Source organism: Stegastes partitus, unplaced genomic scaffold, assembly GCF_000690725.1.
Source record: "Stegastes partitus isolate 25-593 unplaced genomic scaffold, Stegastes_partitus-1.0.2 Scaffold31, whole genome shotgun sequence".
Classification (NCBI taxonomy): domain Eukaryota; kingdom Metazoa; phylum Chordata; class Actinopteri; family Pomacentridae; genus Stegastes; species Stegastes partitus.
In genome coordinates this window covers 820,760-842,729 of record NW_007577762.1, presented here as the reverse complement: position 1 = coordinate 842,729, position 21,970 = coordinate 820,760, and the positions used below count along the sequence as shown (strand labels likewise).

Sequence of the window (21,970 nt, the reverse complement as noted above, 5' to 3'; positions counted from 1 at the left end):
TCTGAAAACTGATTTGTGTATGAGAACTTTGTTTTCTCTTCTTTTCAGCCCTCTGATTTATCTGGTGTCCCTGTATAGAAACCTGGGTATGAAGTAGTTCAAAGGTGCTTCAGTATCAACAATGACATGATGATAACAAACTATGTCATATATACTATACATGACTCCCTTTTACTTCAAGTCTTTTAACACATTTTGATCCTAATTCTGAATCTATTCATCATGCAGGACTTTACTTGTGATGAATCAGTCATTTTGACTTGTCATAGCAGCAAAAGCACAGACGTTACAGTAAACACTAAGAATGTCAATGTGACACTGACCCTGACAGCAGTCAATACAATACAGCCATCATTAAGTTTATTATTATAAATGGGCTTTTCCCAGTGAGATGTCAAAATGTCTTCTGTGAACAATACCTTTTGTGCAGCGCTACCATAATTGAGACTTGTCGAGAACAAGAATCTATATTTGCCTGTAAAATAACAGCCAAAAGTGAAAGCTCCTGTAATACCATCCGTGTTGAGAGACTTAAATACATCTTTGTGTATTGAAGTTACATATTTTAAAGTTTTGTCTATAAAAAGACGCCTTTTCTGCCTTAAAATAACTTTATATATACAACACTGTTGCTTCCTCTAGAATGTACAGATGTATAAATAGTCGCTGTCTCTTTTCCCTCTACTGCTCTGCTCAGACACTCTGAAACAACTCTACCCAACAGCAACTTGTATTATTGAAGTAATTCAGCCATAAATGTTTAAACTGCAAATAGACTGAAGAAGAAGAATGATAAACAGAGTCCCATCTTGCAAGTTGGCAGGATTAATTCCTAGGTTCTGTGTTAACAAGGTAAAAATCACCTCGACAAAATCATGTTGCTCACAGTTCCAGAACTACATGAAGAACCTTCCCCGAGGTTACTATCAACAATCTGCAGCTGTCCATCGCATTCCTGTCAGAATTCTTGGCGATGGTGAACTGTGTGTAAGCTTGATCTGCTGCTGGTGTCATGAATAATTTGGACATTTTGGAAACTCGTGAAACCACTAACAGAGATTAAACTATGTTGGGTTTTTAGAACATCTACAATGGGTTTTGACCTTGCTGTAGCGTGAATTGTAATGTTTTCTCAAATGAGCTGATGCTGCCAGTGTGCGACCTTGTTTTCTATGTAGAGATGAAACCAAAGTAACTCCAAGTCAATACAAAAATCTGATTCCTTAAATTACCTGAAGTGTGCGACAAACAGATGTCCCTTCAGCTAAGTGTCAAATATTCAAAACTGCTCCAGACTTCATGGACACAGATCAGTGCCAATGTATATCTATACCCCAATAGCTATTAGCCTCAAAAGGACGTTCAATAAGCAAATGTTGCCAGGAAACAGATGTGGTTGCAGCCTCCTTGCTGACATTTGATTATAGGATGTTGGAAGTGAACCCCACAGTGCTGTATGACTGTGATGCAGTTTGAACCACGGGGGTGTCATCATGGCCTGATCGCCTTTAGAAACACTGCGTAACCTTGAAACCAGACAGGATAATCATGTGGATATAAATACATACACACAGACAGTAACACCAGGGGGCTGCTCCAGTAAGTAGGTTTGACAAACTCTAAACTTCCCCCTGAAATCAACCCAGAACAGCTGATTAGAGTTTGTAGAAGAGTTCGATTGAGGCCATACAAGGTGAATGAAAAAAAAATAGTCTTCTTCAATGATGCTCTGATGCAGTCGGCATTTATCTTAAAAACATAACCGCAGCAGTGAAAGAACCTGAGAGTTAACGCTGTCATATTTTATTCAGTACTCATTTATCATTTAGGAGACCTGAATTATCTTACGGGATGATAAAGAGTTGAATCCTGCTGTATGTTACTTTAAATGTTTAAATATGTTTATTCAGCTGTAACTTCAGGGACATGGTGCTGGTGGCAGCGGAGGATGGAAATATAGATCACACTGATTAATCGCAGAGCTGCGATCGTAACCTCAGGTCTGACGCAGCAACCGTGGTGCTCGGTGAATTTCAGTTGAAAAAGCATCTCAGTTAAATCTGAGTGTACAGTATAAGATGTCTATCTTACACCTGATACAACGATTGATGATATTTACCATGCAGTAAAATTAAATGCAGTAACTGAAATGCTGTTAAAACAAATTAGCCCTATATGCAGGCTACATTCAAAAACTCTCAAAGTAAGATTTTGACTTCTTTGATGTGTTCTCCTGACGTAAGCTGCTGCAAATGAATGCACTCTGGTAATCGCTTTGTATAATGTAATGAGGAAATAAAATGCCGTGTCAGACAGCTTCTTGAGGTTCGGCGGGAGGGGAGGAAACGGAGAGGAGGAGCTCAGGGTTTGTTGAAGAAAGCATGCCAGAAATACTAAGGACAGACTAAGTTACCAAAGTAGTTACAGAGATCTTACCTTCACTTCATGGTCAACAAACTGAGTTTTCACTAAACTGAGTTCAGAGAATTCATGTATCTCTGGTACCATATGGAACCAGTACCAAACTGAAGCCACAGCAGTTTAACTTTATAAACTCAGATTATTTCCATCGTTTTCCTCTCAGAAATAATATTACATGACACATTTCCTGAACATGCTTCTTCCAACAGTGCACCTTTGCCACTGGTTGCAACCATTCCATCACATACTATACATCGATTGGCCAGAACATTTAAACCATTAGCGGTAACGTTGATCATCTCATTATAATGCAATATTCTGCTGGAAAACTTTGGTTCCTGCCATTTACGTGGATGTTACTTTGACACGGACCACATAAACATCTTGTCAAAGTACTAGCCCCCATTGCAGCATCACTCTCAGGCAGCATCGGCCCTACCACATTGCAAAAACGGTTCAGGAAAGGTTCAAGGAAAACTCCACTGATCCCATCCCAGTCAAGCCAGATTCACGGAGGCCCCACCCCAAAACCCCCAAACCCCAAAAACCTGTTTAAAACCACTGCTGACATCCAGAAACCACTGTACACCCCCAGAGGTTCCATGTACAGCGAAGATCCAGAGGTATTTTTTGCTGCATTGGAGGGACCTCCACACCAGTAGGCAGATGGCTTTAAAGTTGTGGATCAACAGTATATGTGTGTATGACGGTGTTCCTTTCATGTGTATGAAATGAAAACGACAAACCAAGTGCATAAAGTCGGAACACCAGTAAGTCTATCCATTTTCTGCCTGGGCTCCATACACAATCCATACTGCCTCCCCTCAGATATCATATTTGCTCCAAAGCGAGCGTCGCTATGCACAATCCTCCTACTTGTCCTTGGATAAACAAGCTCAACTATGCTCAGGGGAGATTGTGGAGACTCTTTAATATCTACTGTGTCTAACGTACTCTAATGAATGCAGCCATTTGGAACAGAACCAGAAAGTCTATACGTGTGTGTATCCGTGCTCTTGTATTATCATTGTGAGAGTCAGTCTGAGTTTCACTCTAGGATTGAGGACATTTTCAAGTTCATGATATAGATTTAAGGACTAATTCAACATTTTAGGAAATATGTTTGTTCTCTTTTTGGACAAAATGAAAAATTTTATACCCCACTCATGTTTGTACATTAAAGAGATATAATCAGCATTTTGGTTTTTTTTAATTATAATGTAATGTGACAATAGTAAAGGGGTGTCTTGAATGTACAGAGGATCCTGCAGCTCCCCTTGAATTTACAAAGAGTAAGTTTCAGTTTACTTTGTAGTTTTCCAGAAGCAAGCAGCACATTTCAGCAAAAACACCAGGCAGCAACCTCTGAGGCTGAAAACTACAGCCAGCACAAAATGCCAAAAACTGCAGTTCCTTGAATGGCCACTTCAGACTGGCTCCAAAAGAGTCAATCTCCACGGACCTCTATGTTGAAATGTCTAACTTTACAGCAGAAATAAATAGGTCTACAGGCTGGTGCAAAAATAGCTTTAGTCTGTACAGCTCATTTCCCTGTTTATGACAACTGTGTAAGGGTTACATTTTTATATAGGTCACCTAATGTGATTGTGTTAAGGCTTAATGTTATGCATAGTTAATGGTGTGGCTGCTTTGAGTGACTGGTGGGTAGAATCATAGGACAGCCCATAGCCCAGAGACCTTCGCATGACCTGCATCAGCTCCACTCAGGCTCCACCTCCAGAAATTTTTGGATTAGTCAGGAGTTAGGCACCAATCCATCTTCATCAATATACAGTCAATGGAAGTTACCTATTGTACACGACCTGCTCAGCGACAAGCAGCAGACGTAAGAAAAAAAATAGCAACTAGCTGGTGAACATAGTGGAGCATTTAGAAGCTCAGTTGTCAAATATTGTACTCAGGAGTTGGTAGAGACCAAAAACTGAGCTAAAACAGTGTTAGACAGCCAGAAGGCCAGAAATACGCATCTAATGTAATGATTATGTTGGACTGTGACTGCTGGATGTGTAAAGAAGTTCCCTGTTTCCTTACAATACATCATACCAACTGACAAACTGTTCATGTTGTGCAGGATCAAGCATAAAGATACAGCCAGGTTAGCTTAGCACAGCATAAAAGCTGCACGAGAGCACAGCTAATCTGCTACAACTGGTAATTTTTAAAATGTGGCAAGCAATTCTCCTATCACCATCCCCCACCCTACTCTCATTTTAAGTCTTTATGCTAAGCTAATCATCTTCAGATTGTAGCTCCATAACTAGCATGCAGAGATGAACACTGTATTGAGATAATCGAACTGTCAGCTAGAAAGAGCTGCATGTAGAGGTGAAACTGAGGTTAAGCCCGTGGATGTATTGTGGTACTGTAGCGTATTAAACAGACAAACATTATTTTAGCCTTAGTATCAGGTCAGTAGTCACACAATATTGCTTTGTTTTTCACATTTGCTTTCTTTAGCAGAAGTTGTTTAGTTATACCTCAGCATTAGATATGAATTAGAGTTTTGCACCTCCTGTTTCCACGTTGCCACTTACACACTGTCACCGACACACTGACATCCTGTGATCTTACTGGCCTGCTCAAACCTGACTGTTTCCATCCAAAACCTTTACCAGGCAGCCCTGGCCAAGAGATATTTGGAGGTTTACCGGGGCTTAAACTGTAATCACAGGACTACTGATGTTACTGAGTCTCTCAGCTGTGGGGCATCCCAGTGAATCCGTGGGCTAAGGTGAATATCATGTACTTGAGATGTTGTAGGCTCAAATCTGGCTTTTGGCCTGTCTCATCTCCCCTTTTTCTCTCTCTGTCATCTCCCCTGCACTGCTCTGCATACTGCCTAATGAAGCAGAAACGAATCCCAAAGCTTTATATCTGCAGTAGACAGAGCTGTGAAGATGAGATGTTTCCTCCTACGCAGGCAGGCAGACAGGCAGTAGCTCTAGAGACCCAAACACCTTCAACTGGAGCTACTGTAAAGCTATGGAATATCTGATTAACTCTCAGTGATGGCAAACAGCAAACCTGCAGCCTCCATCCGAGCTGTTAGCTGATAGATTTATTCTTTGGGTTTGTATCTGCAGTGAGGATCTGAATCCATTGCGTGGACTGATATCGGACCTGTAGTCACAGCGATAACACAATACAGGTCTGAACTGTGAGCGGTATCGCTAATGGCTGCCCGTGACACAACTCAAAAACCTGTTAGGCTGCCATGTTAGTGAGTTGACAAGATGGAGCGGAGTTTCATGAGCAGCGTGAGTCAGTTAACATCAAGATGGTCGGAGGAGTCGGTCACCAGAGGCCGTCAAATGTTTCTAAATCGGAACAGTTTTGAACAAGTTCAGGTCTTGTAACCTCAGTAAATTCTGAAGTACTATAAGCATCATTTCAGTTTTACTACTGTATAAATCATATCTCGGTGCCTGGCTTTGGTGTCAAAATGAGATGAGTAATTTCCCTTAACATTTTCTCAAGATGGTGCTGGATTAACTGAAGCTTTTCTGTGCTTTGAGCAGCCGTCGGTGAGAGAACGTGATGGAAACTGTAAGGATGATAGACTAAATGGGAAAGCTACATTAATTACACCTGTAGGATTGCTTTATATTGATGAGGCTTTATGATGTAGTATTTAAAGATAAATATATGTACTGTAACTGTTAGGTAACTCCCTTCTGCTGTTGATATTTAGAAACAAACCTGAGCAGATAGTTTACTGACACGAGATGTTTTGCACTTACCATATGCTGATAGATAAAATGTCAAAATTGCTATTTAGGAAATGATTGATTATCAAATATTAGGATTATTTTGCTGCATATTGAATTAATGTAGGTGTAACAACATCCAAATGCACTCTTTAGTATGTTAACTTTATACCAGGAAACAGGAGAAAAATTCCAAATATTGTGATCTGTACTTCAAACCTGCTGTCCCAGAAGCCAACAGGGGGGAAAACACACTCCCGAAAAGGCTTTTTTCCCTTTTTTTTGTGTTTATTTTTAAAAGAAGGGGGAAAAAAGGACCTCACACCTGATCTAAAATAGCCTTGAAGTGTTCGAGGTGTCCTCAGGTGGTCGGGGAAAAGGACTCACGGTGGGAGAGCAGCCAAGCAGAAAGTCAAGTCCCTGATGGCGAAGAGTTGAGTCCTGGGGCCACGGAGGATCTGGCTGTCACCTGACCCGAGGTTAGTAATGGATGTTTTAGGGTGCCCTGGTGGCAAAGAGGGCTGGCACTCCACACATGCTGGGCACTTAGAGCAATTTGATCCCAATGCATGGTCTGTCACTCCGTGTGAGCCTTCAAGTTGTCACAAGACATGCAGGATGAGATGTTTGGTGTTTTCCTCACCTGTCCACACAAGTGAAGCTTCAAACGCAGACCAGAGTGATACACTGGTGGATTCCTCCACACAAAGTCCCTTGAAGTTCAGCCTATCCCATCACAAACTGCCTCTGTGTCTTTCTAGGTTACAGGAGGAGAGAAGACAGCCACACAGCAGTGATGCTTTTCTGGACTAGTGGGACAGCGTGATGCTGCACAGCCCCGATACAAGAGTATAGATGAAGTGTTATGTAATTAATACTCCTCCTCCTATGCAGATACAGTAGACAAGCCTAGAAATCCTGGCCTCAGCTGTAACTGTATACCTGAAACGACTTATGCAGCTCATATACACAGTGTCCTTTTAATCATTCTGCCTCCTATAGTCTCATATAGACCCGCAGCTCTTGACTCAGCTAAAGCCTGTGCATAACTGAGACTGTAAAACAGGCTGCCTATGCTATGTAGGTTTCATACAGTAACATCAAAGCCCTTCTACAGCCACGCAGCATGCAGAAAATCTGTCTTTCTCTCTGTCTCACCCACACACACTCACATAACATTCAGCCCAAAGACCCCTCCGTGTACCTGCCATCCCATAAGTCACAGTGCTGGCAAGGACAGGTGACTGGTAAAGCAAAGGCAGACAGAGAAAAGTAATGTGGAGCTTCACTTACCAACAAATCCCCCTTCTTCAGGAATCCTTCCTTTCCTCTCCCGTCAGCCGGCTTCTTCCAGCGCTCCAGCTTTCATCTTCCCAGCAAAGAGAGCAGGAGGGAAAGAGCGAAGGACTTTAATGAATTAGCATTCCTCTTGCTCTTGTGTTTTCTCTCCGTCTCTCCTCTCGTCCAGATTTCTCCACAGTCTCTGGGGGGAAGCAGGAGCATCAGTGATACACTGCCGTGCGCTCCGCTGCAGGAGGCGGAATGTCAATCACACAGGTAACCTAGGGAACGGCTGAGCCCGCCCCGTAGCCGACCCTGATTGGTCGGCTGACGGGGAACCAGAAGTCACAAGTCCTCACAGATCCACAGATGGGTTCCGAGAGCTGTGGTGGGATCATGTACAGAGCCAAACAAACAGTAGTGGATTGCAGTACTTGCGAACTCTCTTTCTCTCCTCTCGGTCTCTCTCTCTCTCTTTCTCTCTCTGACTTCAGAGCCTACTGCTTTATTTTACAGTTGCTTAGCAACAGCCTGGCATGTGTGAGTATGTGTTGCAGAGCAGGAGGAGGGATGTGGGAGAGAGAAAGAGAGAGTTCAAGTCCTCAACTCTCTCTTTCTCTCTCTGTCAGAGGTGTGGATGGATGTTGAATATTTCAGTTCTCAGCAGCAGCATCAGTATGTCCCTGTATGATGGAGGCTGTTGTTGCTTCAGAGCAGCTTAGAGTCTTACTGTAAGTGCAGCTCTGGACACTTCATTGTAGTGGTGGAGGAGAGGGCTGGTACCAACTTAATACTGAGACAACTTCACTTTAAAGGGGTGATTGAGCATAAAGCTAAATCATAAAATAATATAATGAGTCACGGTAGTTCACAATGTCAAACTTTTTAGCCTCAAAAACAAGAGAGTGATTTGTTGTTACGTCTATGAAAAGCACAGACATTTCAGAGCTTTAATTTGTGTAGCTGCTTATATTCCGTATGTGCAGTGAAATGCAGGCCTGTGAAAAAGGCAAATGTACATAAAATATTAGTTTATTAAAAAGTGCAAAATGTAAATATGTCACCAGTATAAGCAAGCTATACAAAATCTGAAGATTTTCTGCACATTCAAGTGCAAACACACAGAGTGGTGCAAAGGATTCACAAAGGACACAGTGACAAGGCTGCAGCAGAGGTCAGATGGCAGAGTTCACCATCCTGAAGGCCTGAGGGAAGAAGGTTCTTTCTGACGTTGTCATCAGGGCTGCTGCCAGTATTTTAGAAAAACAGAGGTCATGAGTCCTCAGCTGTCCAAACAATACACAACCAATGCAGATGCCAAAAAGAACATTTCTTCATACTTCCCCTCGTTTTATATTTAGATTCTCATATTGAAGGTCTGAATATTGCCGTAATAACATTCTGGTAAGGAAATTCTGAATTCTTCACTCTTTCAGTTTCTTTCTTGGCATAAAAGAATCACTGCTTAACCCCTTAAGCCCTCGGGCTTTACAGAAAGAAATAGTGTGAAATAATGCACTCATCATGAAGGAATATAGTGATGTTGCACATCAAATTAAACAGCAGAACCTGGAATATATAAACCATTTTTACATGCCCCAAACACAACTCAAACACCAAATAAATGAATTCTCAAATATGGAAATCGATATAGCGCCACCCAGTCAACTCACTCGCCACATTTCTGGCTCTAGCGCTTTGGTACTTTATGCAAAACGCACAAACAACCCATTAAATGAAAGTAGACAGTCCACAGATTCCAAACATGTCCATCAAAGCTCTCTGAAATCAAAGCATTGGCAAGAAATAACCCACAGAACAGCAAAAACCAAAATCACTTCATCAAACTATAGCTGTAAAATTTCTCTTACCTTAGCTGTTTGCCATGAAAAGTTTATTTTATTGGTAAATCCACACTGGAATCAGTTAGTACTACTTCCTGTGTTACACTGAAATCATTCCGGGTGTTGTTTGGAGGCTTCTTAGCCTAAGGGAACCACGGAGTGAACACTCAGCAAGCAGCTCGTCGACAAGATGTCGTTCTGCTGAGTCTGATTGGCTAATAGTGCTGTCAATCTCATTTTGGTGGCTATCACTATATTCTATTGGCTCTAGCGAGTTGAAGAAGGTGTCAATCACTGAAATCGACCAATCCATTAAGGAGATACAGCCTTGCGTCATCACAGGAGCTTCACAGCAGTTTGATCAGCATTAGGCACAGGACGCATACATATACAGTGCTCTGGTTGAATTTTCAAAAAACTAAAAAAAACTGCTGTATTGAACACCATTAGTGATAGACACGTGAAATATATAGTTGGTACATAAGAAAATTCAGATGGTCACAAGTGGACAAATGCGTGCCAAAGTGTGCCAGAATGTGACCTCGCCTGAACTGTCTGGACTAAAAACTTGGTAATTTTGTTCTGCTTCACTTTATCAGAGTCAACCTTTGCAGAGAGAATGTTCATATATTGTGCTATGATTTGGGAGAGGTTTAGAGCTGCAGCTGGATTATTACAAAGAGATCATTATCCTGAAAGTGCTTTTATTTTTTTTTTTTTAGGCAAGCGTGAATTTTTTTATGTGTGCGGTGTGCCATCTTCATTTACTCTTAACCAGTAACATATATACTGATATTTATACATTTGAACAAATCTTACAAGTGTTCCTTTTATTGTGACACAATAATTATTCAAATAGACCTTGTGGTTGCAGAGATAAACTGCTGTTATTATGGGTATGTCATTTTCGAGCAGAGGCCTGAAAAATAGCTCAGGGCTGAACAGGTTATCTATATTGCTTATAAAATGTTGACTCTGTTCTAAGAGTTTGATGATTAAATTAAATTACTTATTTATGTTCAATCCACCTGCACCTTAAATTATACCTCATGTAAATTCTTTTTTTTTATTTTTTAACTGAATTGAGTTGAATTGAAAGAGTTGTAAATGACAACTGCTGTCCCGGTTGTCAATATTAATGATTGTAAGTGTTACTTAAAACAACACAGTTACTAAGCCAGAAGTCAGACAATTCATTGACAATATTTAAAAACATATAGAAGATAAATCTGAACACGTTTCAGAAACACAAACAGCACTCCAAGTCGCAGTTTGGGTCATTTACTAAAGAGATAGTGGCTATTTATTTCATGTTACACACAAATAAATGGAGATGAGTCAGCATTCATTCAAAGCAGTACCTGACTCCTTTGTGGAAGTTGAAGTGTTTGAGATGCATGGAATCTTCAAGTTACAGCCAGGATGCAAGAGTCTGAGACTTTAAGACTAAATGCTGCCAGGAGCACAGCTGAATGTGCCGAACCAATCAAAAATCTGTTGTCGGAAGTTGGATTGACAGCAATTGCAGAAAAAAAGCATCAAATGTCTACAGAAACTTCTCGAACCACTTCTGCAACAACACCCACTCATCTACTGTCCATCTATGAGGTCAATATACTCAAACTTTATCCTCAATCCTACCCAGCTCCTGTTGGGGTGCCTGCTGCACTTATATTTGACAGACCTGACTCAGTAATGGCAAGCACACCTCTGCAGGTTTAGTTCTGGAGAGATTTATAGGATGCACATGTGAGAACACTGGAAACAGAGTATTTACTGCAGACAAAAATCAGCTTTCTACTGCAGTGTTGGAGTTGCCTCAACCCCCAGTGTATCAGTAAAGCTCATTGTTCACACAACTACCAGCAGGGGGCACCAACTTCACTGACAATCACAACAGAAAAAAGAATAAGAAGAAGAAAGAGAAAAGTGTAGTGTTTAAAATGCTTTTTTGTCACACTAGTTAATGAATCACACATTTAGATCTTCTTAAATATATAATGTAAAGAATCTGGATGTGCACATGTAGTTTGAACTGTTAAAAGGACATGACTGATTTTTACTACTGCAAGTCTAAACTTCATGGGTACAATAAATGAAAAGTACTAAAACAATTCAAAGTAAAGACAGAACATTCTCACTTTTACAAAGCTGCAGTTGTTAGATCTGGGGTATTTTTATGTTAGAAATGAACTTAAAAGTATTTAACAATTCTTTTTTTTGTCAATCAACTAATAAATCAATATACTAACTAACTTTTTCAGTTCTGCTTGTAGAAACTCAGACATTTTTTGTACATCATGTCTCATTTAAATGTTTGACAGAGCTGCTCAAAATTATAACTGTAAAGTATTTTGATTTATCACAAAGAAATATATGACATAGGGCACTTTTAATGTTTTGTTAGCAAAAATGTTTAATTTTTAAAATAACTAGAGGCTAAATCTGTCACAAAACTGTAGAGCAGTAGAAGTATACAGTGGCACGTACATAAAACACTGTATATACATGCTGTATATAACTACATTTCAAATTAAACTGAGCTTGGCTAAAGTCGAAACAGCTAAAAATGAGTGTGCAGCGAGGATATGACTGGCCTGAGGCAGACACAAGTTTGTTCTCTAGAGCTGAACACACTTAAGAAGTGTTTCTATGAAGAAGTTCGATGTACAAAGCTCCTCTCTAAGGACCTGACCTGATAGGAACTGTCCTTGCAGAGTCGTGTACTAAAAACCAGACTTTCCATTACCTACCTCTGTTGTTATTTGAAAGCAGTACATTAAACTACAGTAAACTTAGTCAGAAGAAGTGGACAGATGTAGAGTGAAAGGATACTTGTAAACATTTAAATCTAGTCAGTGTTGTAAATGATCTGGTAAGTTTGATTGGCATTAGGGTCAGATAATTGTCCGTACCTTGCACACAGTTTGTCAGAGTGATTCGATTCACTGAGGTTCAGGCCTTCTCCGTTGATGCTTCGGAGCCAGACATCCAGTTGCAGTCGTCCTCTCACAGGGCTCACTCAAGGGTGAGAAAACATCAGACAGACTGAGAATTAAAAAAAAAAAAACCTCACGTTATGAATATTCAAATGAACAGAATAAAAGCATACTGTTAGCTCAATGTGGATAAAGTGGAAAGTGCAGAAAAACAAGTAGCAGTCTGCTTAGATCACAGAGCTTGACCTCCTGCTTTAGAGGGAAATAAGCTGCAAAACGCCATCAGGCTGAAATATTAGCACTCTGACACAGTCATCTACAATATAAAATTACTGGATTTATAAAAGAGGGAGGGATAAAGGCTGGTGTTTCGAGAGGAGCTCACCACACCCTCACAACCAAATCACTGGCATGGTGACAGTTGCCAACACACACACAAACAAGCAGCTCAGTTGTTCAGTAGTTTTACAACCTTAAAATGAGCTGCTGTTTAATTTAGAATAATAATAAGAGGGGACTTTGTGTTTTTCTTTTTTTTTCTTGGGACCTAATTCTATTTTGTGTACTACCCTTAAGTGTAATTTCACCAGTATTTCAGTTTATGAGCAAGCTGTTCATCTAGAATTACCAGCTTTGATACCAGATGGAGAAGGAGTTGATCTGCAGAGACTGTAACATGCTGTTTCGCTCCGCCAGGCTACTCGAGAAACACAAAGCGCTGTTCTGCATTGGGAGTGAGGCAGGGCACCTTTGGGTACAAACACACAGCTCTGAACCTCTGAGGAGGAACAAAGCTGGAGGCGTGGACCCGAAACAGACAAGAACCGCCGATCTGGTGCAGGTGAGTCAGTCAGCAGGGTGAAAGGTTATTAGTAAGCGACCAACCTGACAAAACAATTTAGAGTCTGATTATAACTATATAAACAGAATTTGAAATATTGGATTCATTCGTGCTTGAAACTGTATGAAGCCATTACATTTTTGGAAATTTCTGTATAAATAAGTCCTTAAAGCAGATAAAGAGAACCCAGTTAAACAGCTGAGACAACCATATTATGGTTGGTTATTCATTTATTGAAGTAATGATCCAACATCACATATCTGAGTGACAAAAGTATGTGAAACTGCAGGGTGTGCAGTTAATTTGAAGGTGAAGCTTGATTCAGGTGTTTTCTGATTTTCACAACACATGTATGTGGAAGGGCTGCAGTTGGTAGCACTGTTGCCTCGCAGCAAGAAGGTCGCCGGTTTGCGTCCCGGTGGGGGCACCGGAATCTTTCTGCGTGGAGTTTGCACGTTCTCCCCGTGCAGCGTGGGTTCTCTCCGGGTTCTCCGGCTTCCTCCCATGGTGATTCTAAATTGTCTATAGGTGCGAATTTGAGTGTGCTTGGTTGTCTGTGTCTAAGTGTGGCCCTGTGATAGACTGGTGACCTGTCCAGGGTGTCCCCTGCCTTCACCCTAAGTCGGCTGGGATAGGCTCCAGCCCCCCCGTGACCCTAGTGAGGATTAAGCGCCGTATAGATGATGGATGTATGTGGAAGCCGATCATGGCACAGATAAAGGAGATTCCAGAGGACCTCAGAAAAATCATGATCATAAAAATCCCCAAGCTGGAAGGCTACTGGAAAATGTTTATGGAGAGATAAGAATAAAGTAAATGAGATGCATTATTTTTAGAGAAAAATGCTGAAAAAAAAAAACAAACAAAAAAACTCATTCCATTTGTGAAGCATGGTGGTGGTAGTATCATGGCTTCAAACTGTTATGATGCATTGGGCCAGGACGGTTCACCAGCATTGATCTAACAATGACTTTTGAATTATGCCAGCAACTTCTACAGGAAAATGGCAGGCATCTGTTTGTAAACTAAATCTCAGAAGAAAGAGGGCCATCCATTAGGACCCTTACCACACAAGTTATTCAACCAGAGAATGATTAAAGAGTAATATAATTAATGTCTTGCAATGACCAATTCAATGTTGTGGACGTAAAGAACCAACCCACATCCCAGAGCTGTTCTGTACAGACAGATGGAATAAAATTCCTCTAATCTGATGTGCAGGAATCTGCAGGGCTGATCAGCAGTCAACAGAAACGTTTAGTTGCAGTTGTTAGTGCAAAGTGGGGTCACAGCAGATACTGAAAGCAATGATTAACCTACTTTATCCAGTCACAGATGTGTAATATTGTACAATTTTCTTGATCTAGACTTGTATGAAAATATGATAATGTCTCTTATTTATGCAGAAAGAAAATTCTAAAGGGTCTAAAAAAATAGACTTAAAAGACTTAAAAATAAGAAGCTGTTAACATATCATAAATAAGAGAATTGTTGTCATGGGGGCCACGTTGCTAAGAAAAAATTTATGTGCGTGCGCACTAGAGTGCCTCTGTAGAGAATATGATTCACTTTCTTTTTTAACTTGTTTTAAAAATTCATACCTGTTTTTTTTATAATTAAAATAAACACACATAAACTTCATAAATTTTGTATTTCATTAATTCCCAGGTCCAAATATAAGGCGTTCCTGTGCAACTCCAGCTCTAATTACGGCCTCAAAAATAATCAAAGATATGAGTCAACGCTTCTCTAGCATTACTAAAAAAGCTGAACAGTATACACTCCAAAATGGGATTTTTTTTTTTTTTACAGGGCTGGTGTTGGATTGCATTCAGTCGCGTGGGTGTATCTGATAAACTGCAGTGACAGCTGAATATTTATCTACTGTGTCACTGGCTAAGATAAGGATGACAGGAGGGAGTTCTGTCTGAAGCTGGATCTCTATATCACCATGTAACTTTAAATAAAGGAGATTTTATGTGCCACTGACAGAAACAGATGCTTTTGGAGACACTGAATGTGCATCTTTGTGTGTGTGTGTGCATGTGTGTGTAGCGGAGAGGTCAGCAAAGGAACAAGAGTAGGTGGAGAAACGTTGATGCAGAACCAAAGTCGCCAGGAGTACAAAACAAACCAGCGACCTGCCAGAGAGACAGTGCTGCTCTGCAAAACCTCGCCGACGAGGTAAAGCCCAACCACAAACCAGCCTTCATCCACCCTGCTATGTAACCACAGCTGTCAACATCTAAAACAAGATTCAAAAGATAACTCCTAAGAACCCACCAGGGAAAAGGGCATCGGGGGAACATTTTGTGTATATAAGTGCATTTTTATTGTGTCATTTTGCGGAGCACTGCAGGCATTTTATGGTCTTTGATTAAATATTCATGTTTGAATATCATTATGTCAGTCAAGACGCGCTGAAAGAGCAGCTTAAAAGGGAGTCCGCAAATACACAAGTGTGAATAAGTAAAGTCAATATTAATGTGTAAATATTGAAACATAATATGACACTGTTTCTCTCTTCTGACTTTTAGTTTCACAAGCTGAGGAGGTCAATTGAAGAAAACCTGCCAAAGTGGTCAAAAACGACCAATGATTCTAAAGTTGGCTCCACAGTACGTTCCCTCCGTCAGTCTCTTTAATCACTCATGCTATACATCTTGTTTCTTTTGATATACTATTCAGCCATTGGCACACTTACGCTTGAAAGTGTGTCATGGTGCTAGTAGTGCTCACATTTCTTCTATATTGAAAAAGCCTTTTTAATAATGGATTAAGTCATCAGCCAGTGGTTTCAGAGTGAGTCACAGGTCACTCTGAGGGACTTAAGTACAAGAAATGAGTGCCGTTTAATGACAGCGATGAAAGAAATTTGAGAGTTTGCTTCGAGTGTAAGACGTTCTGCGCATAAATCTGTGTGTTTATAAATGTGTTCTTTAGGTGAGTGGGAGTCAGCTGGGACACAGTGAGCGACTGAAGGAGATGAGAGAAATGGCATCGGTCCATGAGCGCCAACTGGCCCTGATACATGCTCATAACCAGCAGCTGGAGCAGCAGAGAGATGGTGAGGAACAAATGCTACAAGCTGCATGAGACCTTGTAGGCTGAACATCTCTTTAAATCTATGTCTGAACATCTATGCTTAAAAACAGAGGCTGCTTTAAGAGTTGTGTGTTTGTGTGCCTCTCATGTTCATACACTGAGGTGCCACAACATTAAAACCCCTTGCCTGTTGTTGTGTCATGCTGTCAGTGTGGCTAATACCCATCGGGGCACGGATGCAGGACCTCTGGGAGTGACTGTGGGGTCTGGCATTGGGATGTCTGTTGCTTGTTTGATCTTCTGCGTTGGAATCTGTAGACTCGGCCAACAAACCTTGGGCTTGTTGCTGTGTTCCTCAAACCGCTGCGGTGTAGCGGGATGTATCGTCCTGCTTGAGTAGGTCACTGGCATTGGGAAGTGCAGTTGCTAGGCGGGGATGCGCTTGATCTTCAAGAATTTTTAGATGGGTGGTCAACATCCACTCAAATGCCAGAACCCAAGGTTTCCCATCACAGCATTGAACTGTAACAACACAATCAATGCTATTCACTTCACCTGTCAGTAGTTTTAATGTTATGGCTGATCGGTGTAAGCCTGTTACCATAGTCGCACTGTGAAGACCTGCCTCCCTTTTGGTGAAACATTAGAATTTAGATTTAGATTTGGCTTACGGTTAGGGGCATGTCACCAAGAAATGAATGTAATGGTACGTCCTCTGAGGTGAATGAAATATGACTGTATGTTTCAGAGTTGGCCCATCAGGTGAGCACCCTGGCTGAGCAAAGCAACACGGCTCACCTGGAGAGTCTGCTGATGGAGCTCAGAGAGCAGGAGGACAGGAATGAGGAGACGCTGCAACAACTTACCGAACATCTTTGTGCTTTACAGTAAGCGTATGCGTTTGTGTAAGCGTCACTCTAAACCAGGGATTCTTGACTTTATGTTTCACAGAATATCCCACTTTTCTGTTGGCAATAAAATGAACTAAAAGCTGTTTTTAGATCAACTTCCACATAGGCTCTGAGAATGTGATATTTTTGTAAAGCGATTAGCCGCAACATTTAAATGACCTGCCTGTAGGTCCAGCTTGTGCCGCCAAAACAGCTGAACCACTGAGACATTGACTCCACACACCTGTGAAGGTGTCCTCTAGTATCAAGAACCAAGATGTTAGCAACAGGCCTTTTAGGTCCTATAAGCTGTGATGTGGGGCCACAATGGATTGGACTTTTGTTTCCAACACATCCCCCACAGACAATTGATTGCATTAAGACTGGGGGTAATTGGAGGTCATTCCTTCAACCATTCCTGAACAGTTTTTGCAGTGACAGGGTGCAGGGCGCTGTAGCTTTGCATCCTGGTCTTATCCAAGTAAACAAAAACGTAATTCATTAGAGGAGTCCACTTTATAGTATTCCTCCAGGGTCCAGTTTCGATGTTCACATATCCATTGGGTTTAATCTCATAATTTCTTCAGCATTAAGGTGTTCAGCAATTTGTGCTACTTTCCTGTGCTATCAGACAACACAGGCCAGTTTTTACTCCAGCCCACATCAATAAGCCTTGGGCAGCCATGACCTTGTTGCTGGTTCACAGGTTGTCCTTCCTTGGTCCACTTTTGGTAGAAAACGCTGTATTTGGTAACACCCCACAAGACCTGCCATTGTGGCAAAGCTCTGACTCAGTCACCGAGCACAACTTAGTCCCTGTCAAAGTCACCCAGTTCTTAAGATTATTAAATGTGTATTTGTTGGCTGAATTATCAGTGGATTTAAACAGAAATTACTGCATCTGCAGTATTTCTTTATTAAGAGGAATATTCAGTCAACCACGTGTTTCTTTTCTCAAGATGCTGGATGAGTCAGAGCATCAGTTACGTATTTCATTATGCCTGGGTAGTTCCTTACTGCAGTATGTTTGTGGTACAATAAATTGAATATGTCTTTGCAGGGTGGATACCGGCTGGAAAACTTTCGATAAATGCCACAACATAATCTGATTTAGACGATCTACTGTGTTCTTGTTCTCCTTTTCTCTTTAGTGTGCGAGAGGGCTCTGTACCTGCTGATCAGTCAGATCCACAGAAGAATCAAAACATGCACTGTGACAACTATGAGCTCCTTTTTTCTGTGGATGGCCCTCTCTCTAGCCAGATAAAGTATGTGCCTCAAGAGGGTTATTTTTAGACCTAAAGGGACTGTTTTCCCCCTTATTTTTCTTATTGCCACCATGATAATCAGGTTGTGATTGTGAGGTTAAATCAGGTTTCTTTGTTGCAGAGCACTGCGACAGGCATACATGCAGTCAGGTGGGTCAGATCCGGCCACTGTGGCACAGCTGATTGACCTGCAGGCAGAAGCCCAAAGCTTAGAGAAAAACCAACCAGCAGCACCCTCCAAGGCCAGAAAAAAGAGTAAGAGTCAGAGTGATGACGAACAGAAAATACGCAGTGCTTGTCACTGTCTAACCCTCTGTCAACACAGCTGTGCTCAGTGAAGCTTTTATTAAGTTTACTCAGCTTGATTTTTCCACTCTAAAAACTGATTTCCTCTCCATAGCCCATGGTTATTAGATTCTGGTCCAACATGTCTCTTCAGTGATTAGCTGTAACACCCAAAACATACTGAATGCAAAACACACACAATGAATGGGAGGGTTGTGTCTAAGGCCAATAAAGATGACGATTCAGATATTTGTGGTTCAGGCTGCAGATTTGTGGCAGAAAAATAGCATATCTTACCTTTTTAGCCCTGAGTCACATCATCATCATCATCATCATTGTTGTTGTTGTTGTCCTCGTGTCCAGATGTAAAACATTCACATCCAAGTTGGGAGCTGCTGGTTTTGGAGCAGGAAAACCAAAAACTGGAGGAGGAGATCTTCAGGATCCAGCTGGCCAGAGAGAGACACAGTGCTTATGAAGGTTTTGCCATTACACAAATAGCTCTTGTTATTCCTGTTTCTAACAAATATATTTATGGAAAGCTGTTGTAAATCCAGAAGTGCTAAATAGTTAACTGGTTTAAAATGAGCCAGTATTGGACAATTTTAATTTCTCTTTTTTTATTTTTTCAGTGTTTAGCAAACCCATAGTGTTGACGTCACCCAGTGGTTTGTAAATGACTTGTACATTTTCTGTTTTTTAAGTTTGTGACTGTTGCCATCTTGGTGTTGTGAAACCACACATAGCAAGTGATGGGCAGATCTGACTAAGAACTCAAAGACACTATGACTGGCAAGTAGTGATCTGTCAATCACAATGTTGCCACCCTAAAACATACCCTGCTTTATCATCCGTTCACCTCTAAATGAAACTCTAATTCTTAAAATTATCATGATGTTGTATTCTAAAGGTCTTGACTCTAGCAATTGAGAACATAAACTCATTGGGAAACTGTTTAATGAGCTAACAGATCAAGGCAGAAGTGGGGTCATTTTCTCATGGACTTCTATACAATCTGACTATTTTTTGCATCCTAAGGAGTGTCCCCCTGCTGGCTGTTAGAAAGAATGCAGGTTTAGGGCACTTCTGAGTCAGCTTTACTTTTCAGATCCGGATGCTGTGTCTTGGTGGCAGCCATGCTAGCAACTATGTGACGCTATACTAAATGCTAAAATCAGTATTGTTACATTTGGATGTTTGGTAAGCATAATGCTAACAATATTCACTAATATGGTTCAGTGTGGTAGCAGCATGCTAACAAATGCTAATTATCTGGTTGATGGACCGTCATGGGTTTTTGAATATAGATTTTAACCAAAAAATGATGCTGGATGACATTATTGTCAAATTTTAATGCAATAAATCCAACAACTGTAAAGAAAGTTTAGAAGAAGTCAAAAATATCAATTTCATGATGGCAAAAGACAAAGTTAAGGGATCACCAAAGTCAGGATTTGTCTGCTGGGGATGATCCCTAGAGCCATGCTATTATTACATTTTAGGATACATATTTTGATTGACTGCATGTGTGGAACTTGCTTACAAAACACTGACGTACACAAAAATATATACACCGGTCAGTCATCTTGTGTTTGTGTGTCCTCCAGTAGCAGTGAAGACGGAGCTCGGGCTGATTCAGAGGGAGAACCTCCACCGGATTTCTAGCATACAGGCAGAGATGGAGAGAAGGAAAGAAGCTTACAGACCCAGGAGACAGCCTCCTCCAACTCCACTCCCACTCCGACCTAAGAACCACATTCATGCTCCTCTTTCACTGGTACAGAATTCTCGGTTGTAGTCAAAAATATTTGTGAGACTCTCCAAAAGAACATATGAGTCAAGACTAGTTTTTCCATTTTGGACAGTTTTAAGCTCCATTCAATTTAGTAGTTGCATTTATTTACAATCTTTGATTATTGAAAATTAAAATTATTTCCAGCACATGTCTGTAACATTGATTAAGATACTGTTCCTCTGTATCCCTCAGTTTCAGACTAGATCCTTCTCATCTCCACTTGAAGGATATGTTTTGGACTCCCTGGACTCGCTTGGTCCAGCCCCCTACGATCCTGCGTGAGTTTAATTCTCACAACATCCACGTATATAAATTACCTTTAAACTTTTTTTTTAAAAAAATATTTAAAAGTTATGTACAACAGCAGTAATTTGACAATCCATTGTACTGTTGTATACTGTGCATAACCTTCAGATATAGCCAGTTTCTACTTTGGTCTCATTTGGATCTCAAATTCAAGTAACCAAAGCAGCAAAAAAAAAACCATGAGCTTTACTCTGGTGTTTACATAATTTTGGAGTTATCTGCACACCAGTCATATCAACTTACCTTTCTTTTACCTGATTAAATGACGTCCTCTGGCTTTGCAGGGCTGGCTTTGTGGTCTTCTATGACGTGCTGTTGGGAGCTGATGCCTCTCAGAAGGCACTGCGCCTGGTCTCTGCTCTTTACTCGAAAGGTCAGGAAGTGGGACCGCCAACTCCGCTTCCTCCTGTCCAGTGCCTTCCAGGCGTGCCCCGTCCTTACCCGCACAGCCTCACCCCTGGAAACAATGTCCTCCTGTCAGTCAAGCAGCATGTACCGAAGTAGGGGCACAACTTAGGGAGGAAGGGCTGTTTTTATTTATATAAACAGCAGTGGAGTGAGCTAAAAATCTCTAAATGCACTTGCCTCTGATGATACCTGACTGACGGTGTAGCAAACAGCATGATTTCAGTGGGATAGAAACACTGAAGTAAGGTTTGTTTGCTTGAGAAGTGGGAGGTTTTGATAAAAAAACAGCCTCCATTTTTACAAATATAGAAGACATCTGCAGTTAACACAGCACATCTACTCTCTGAAAAGTTGTGTATGTGCATTGAAAACCTCTCCCCCCCTGCAGGATGCAGCCATCGCCCTGCCTCGCTCTGGTGGTGGAGCTGCAGGCAGCAACAGATCTGGATGTTTATAACCATGAAGTCTTCAAACTGGCATCCTGCGGCTGGACGCGACTGGAGCTCTTTGATCAATACAACCAGGTCTAGAAGTGTGACGTTCGGTACAATTATATGTTGCTGCTGTGAAATATGTAAATGAATTCTACACCAACTAAAACATTGAATGCTGCATGAGTCAAGGGTGTTTCATCTATTAAATGTAATCTGTACAGCTATTGACATATCAGGATTTACATGATGAAGCAACTGTTTATCAACGAAAACATGCTGGTTGTAGTCGTAACTTTACCTGAGTTGTATTCATTTAGATATAAAATATTACAAACTGTGCTCATGTGGACACTTTAAACACATATCTAAGCGACCCATTATAAAATATGTCGTTTGAATGTCATGACATTATATTATTCTCCCCTCTTACAGCTCCGTAGTGGCCACTGGAGGGTGCCAGTGCGCAGTCTGCCTGTTAGACCCTC

The 21,970-nt window shown here is 41.0% G+C and overlaps 1 protein-coding gene across 1 annotated transcript; it reads left to right on the top strand.

Annotated features, from left to right (window-relative positions):
* The first annotated feature begins 12,856 nt into the window (after window positions 1-12,856).
* ccdc17 (coiled-coil domain containing 17) lies at window positions 12,857-21,581 on the top strand. Its single transcript, XM_008299876.1, has 9 exons — window positions 12,857-13,054; window positions 15,592-15,672; window positions 15,998-16,121; window positions 16,848-16,986; window positions 18,379-18,512; window positions 20,150-20,319; window positions 20,530-20,615; window positions 20,928-21,119; window positions 21,440-21,581. The coding sequence occupies exons 1-9, from the start codon at window positions 12,857-12,859 to the stop codon at window positions 21,579-21,581; spliced, it is 1,266 nt and encodes a 421-aa protein (XP_008298098.1).
* The last annotated feature ends 389 nt before the right edge of the window (window positions 21,582-21,970 follow it).